The following is a 4058-nucleotide window of genomic DNA, read 5'->3' on the forward strand; positions in this document are numbered from 1 at the left end:
TCATACGTCTGATAGTTGCATAGTTTTAAGTAATTATTATCATCTTCATACAATCATGCGTGTCTCAGCTTGGAATTTCCAAGGATTCAATAGTAAACCCACTAGAGACCATCTTAAGGATTTAATTTATAGGTATGATCCTGACATTATATTCATCTCAGAGACCAAATTAGGAGTTGATAAAACGAGAAAAATCATAAAACCATTTAAGTATCCTAATAATAAGCTCATCTCCTCTAATGGTCGCGCTGGATAATTGATTCTTCTCTTGGAAGGATGGTTTCCACTTTACAATTGTGAATGAAGAGTACTAGATTATAAACTGTCAAGTGCAAGATGATCCTTCGAAGACGGAATTCTTACTAACCCGCATGTATGGCTCTCCATATCCCAACAATAAGGAGATTCAATGGAACTATATCAAGAGTTTAAGCCACACTATTCATCATCCGTGGGTGATCATTGGGGATTTAAATCTTGTTTTCAAGAAAGAAGATAGAATATGTACTTCAAAAAATCTCATGAGAAGCTCTACTAGTTCTACTTCAGTTGCTACTTCTTCACGAGACTCTCCTTATATCAATTTAATCTATGAAGCGGGTTTAGATGATCTTGGTTACACAGGAAGATATTTCACCTAGTCAAGTAATGTGCATGAAACTGGAGTTAGAAGATCAAGAATTGATAGAACACTAATTAATGGGGAATGGACGATTCACTTTCCAGATGCTAAGCTTATTCATCTCCCACAGCTGGGTTTAGACCATTGTCCAATCATGTTGGACTTCTTCCTCTAACAGTGATAATAAAAGAAATTGGAAGTATTTCCAATATTATGAAAAAGATGATACTCTTAAGGATGAAGTTGCTGCTTCTTGGGGACATCCAGGTCAAGGTTCTCATGCTTTCCAATTTTTTAAGAAGATTGTTACTACAAGGAAATATATATCAAAATGGAACAAAGAAAAGTTTGGTAATATCCACAGCAACATTTCTCTTCTGCACCAATAGTTGGAGGCCATTCAAACAGATGCACCAAACCATAATACCAACATTCAAATACAACATGTGGAGAATCAAATAGAGCATTGGCATCAAATTCAAAGCGATTTTTGGGGCCAAAAAGCAAGGGATGGATATTTTATGGAAATGGGTAGAAACACTAAATACCACCACGCGAACGCCAACAGAAGACGTTCAAGAAATAATATAGCAGCGTTAAAAGATGAAAATAGGAACTGGTGCACCAGTAGGAATGATCTTGAACAACTTCTTGTTGAGAATTACAGCAAATTACATACCACCATCTTACCAGAGAAGAATAACAATATTCTGCAGTGTATTCCAAAAGTAATCACAGCTGATGACAACACTGAATTAACGTGTATCCATGACAATGCTGAAATTATTAAAGCTCTCAAGGACATGAAACCCTGGAAAGCACCGAGTCCAGATGGTTTCCCACCTGGATTCTTTAAAACTCACTAGGATATTGTAGGTAATGATGTGATGGAGATGGTGAAGCAGTTTTTTCGCACTGGATACATTCTTAAAAGCTTGAATGCCACAAACATTACCCGCATTCCTAAAACAAAAAATAAACAATTCGCAGCTGATCTTCGCCTTATTTCTCTTTGTAATACTTCATACAAGCTCATCTCTAAGATCTTGTCCTCAAGAATGAAGAAAGTCATGAAGAAAATTATTTCTCCTCTTCAAGCAACGTATGTACCGGGCCGACAAATGTCTGAAAATATTCATCTTGCACAAGAAATTATTCACACTATGAACAATAAAAATGAGACATCAAAGCACTTGGCATTGAAGATCGATATGTCAAAAGCCTTTGATAGGCTTGAATGGTCTTTCCTTATGGATGTTATGACCCAAATGGGTTTTAGCCAATAGTGGTGTCATTTAATAACGCAATGCATCAACACCACTCAAATATCCATTCTTCTTAACGGTTCTCCCTGTTATACCTATAAACCAACACGAGGGGTTAGACAAGGTGATCCATTATCACCTTACTTATTCATAATTGTTATGGAGGCTTTCTCTCGTCAATTAATTCAAGCTGAGCAGTGCAATAAAATTCAAGGCATTAAGATTGCGGCAGGTGCTCCTTCTATCTCCCATTTATTTCTTACGGATGATTGTCTGTTGTTCATAAATGCTGATATGCATAATGTTAATAATCTTCTTGACATCATCAAAGACTTTGGTGAAGCTTCTGGCCAGTTAGTGAATTTCAACAAGTCAAGTGTTTACTATAGTGTGCATATCCCTCAGAGATTTTGCAGGCTTCTTATTAGATGGTTGAAAGTTCCAAGAATGAAATCTAATGAAAGGTATTTAGGACTGCCATTACTTATTGGAAAGCAAAAGATTACTTGTTTCACAGGTTTTGTCGACAGAGTAAAAGGAAGACTTTCAAAATGGAATGGGGATAATATGTCTCAATTTTGTAAATCCTTAATGAAAAAGACTATTACCAACATAATACTAGTGTACTCTATGAGCTGCTTGCAACTGCCAGTTGATACTATTGAGAAGATTGACACCTTGCAAAGAGATTTCTGGTGGGGTTTCACAGAAAAAAGAGGAACGTACATCACCTCTTGGAAAAAATTGTGTCTACACAAGAATCTTGGAGGCCAGGGTTTTAGAGACTTGAAGATTCTTAACCAAGCTCTCCTTGTCATGAAAGCATGGAGAATGTGCATTAACCCAGATGACAAGTGGGTTAAAGCCATGCAAGCAAAGTACTTCCCCTACACCAGCATGATACATGCAAGCTCTAAATCAAACTTCTCATGGGCTTGGAAGGGAGTGCAAAAACAAATTTCATTCATTAAAGTTAACAGTCGATGGAAATTTTGAAGAGGAGACAAAATCAAAATTTGGCTTTATGTGTGGGTGATAAGCATGAATGAACCTCCAGTCCCAAAAGAAGAGAAGGAAAATAGTGAAGGCTATATTTGGGTTCATGAATTATTAATTCAGGAAAGAAAACAGTAGAATACTCCACTAGTGCATCATCTTTTTGAATCGGAGACTGCAAATCTAATCTTGCATATGCGAATTTCTACAGCTTCTGAGGATAAATTGATATGGAATCTTACAAGAAATGGTATCTTTACCCTGAAATCTGCATACAATAAACTTCATGAGCTCAGCCTGGGAGATACGGAAGTTTCTTTGAATATTCAAAACACGAAAATAACTTGGAAGGAACTACGGGAGATTCATACATGGCCGAGAGTAAAACATTTCTTGTGGAAATGTCTTGCGGATATTCTACCCACAAATGTGATATTATCTACGTCATGCAGATACATCAGTCGTCTCTGTCCATTCTGCAATCAACATGATGAGGACACTGTACATGTCCTATTTACGTGCCCTTGCTCTAGAGATGTTTAGATGCTCATTCCAGGTGAATCACGTCTTCCTTCAGGGTCTTGTGGTGATATAGTGGAAGTTTTTGAACATTGGATGCAGTCGGTGAGACAACACATTTTGCAACCAGATTGGTTAACTATTGCCATGATAGTTTCATGGAAAATATGGAATGAAAGATGCAAAGTTCAATTCCGCATAAACAGGTGTTGATGGTGGTTTTTAGCTTAGGGTTAAAATCGTAAAACCTTACATCTGACATGACGTCACTACAACCACTAGAGCATTTATTGAATCATTCAACATACCTACGTAAGAATTACCAGGGTACCTTTTTTTTTATATATACATGTGTCATGTTCCACGGCAGAACCCTTAGTATTGACCGACATCATCTTCGTACATACCAAACCCTAATTCTCATGCTACCGCGCCAAGGCATGCCAACCATGCCATCCGCACCACTGTGCCAATGGAAAACCATGCAAGAAACATCTCCGCACCAAGGCATGCCAACCATGCCAGCCGCACCACTGTGCCAATGGAAAACCATGCCAGCCACATATCCGCGCCAAGGCATGCCAACCATGCCAGCCGCACCACTGTGCCAATGGCAAACCATGCCAGCCACATCTCCGCGCCAAAGGCATGCCAAC

General features: G+C 38.3%; 1 protein-coding gene across 1 annotated transcript; it reads left to right on the top strand.

Moving 5' to 3' along the window:
- Positions 1-2046: 2046 nt before the first annotated feature.
- On the top strand, positions 2047-2883 carry LOC113315294. The gene has a single exon (XM_026563590.1). The coding sequence runs from the start codon at positions 2047-2049 to the stop codon at positions 2881-2883; it is 837 nt and encodes a 278-aa protein (XP_026419375.1).
- The last annotated feature ends 1175 nt before the right edge of the window (positions 2884-4058 follow it).

Source organism: Papaver somniferum, chromosome 10 (genome assembly GCF_003573695.1).
Source record: "Papaver somniferum cultivar HN1 chromosome 10, ASM357369v1, whole genome shotgun sequence".
Classification (NCBI taxonomy): Eukaryota; Viridiplantae; Streptophyta; class Magnoliopsida; order Ranunculales; family Papaveraceae; genus Papaver; species Papaver somniferum.

Bases quoted from the DNA above. Each gene is read 5' to 3' on its own strand.
- LOC113315294 (XM_026563590.1), top strand. From the start codon at position 2,047: ATGGAGGCTTTCTCTCGTCAATTAATTCAAGCTGAGCAGTGCAATAAA.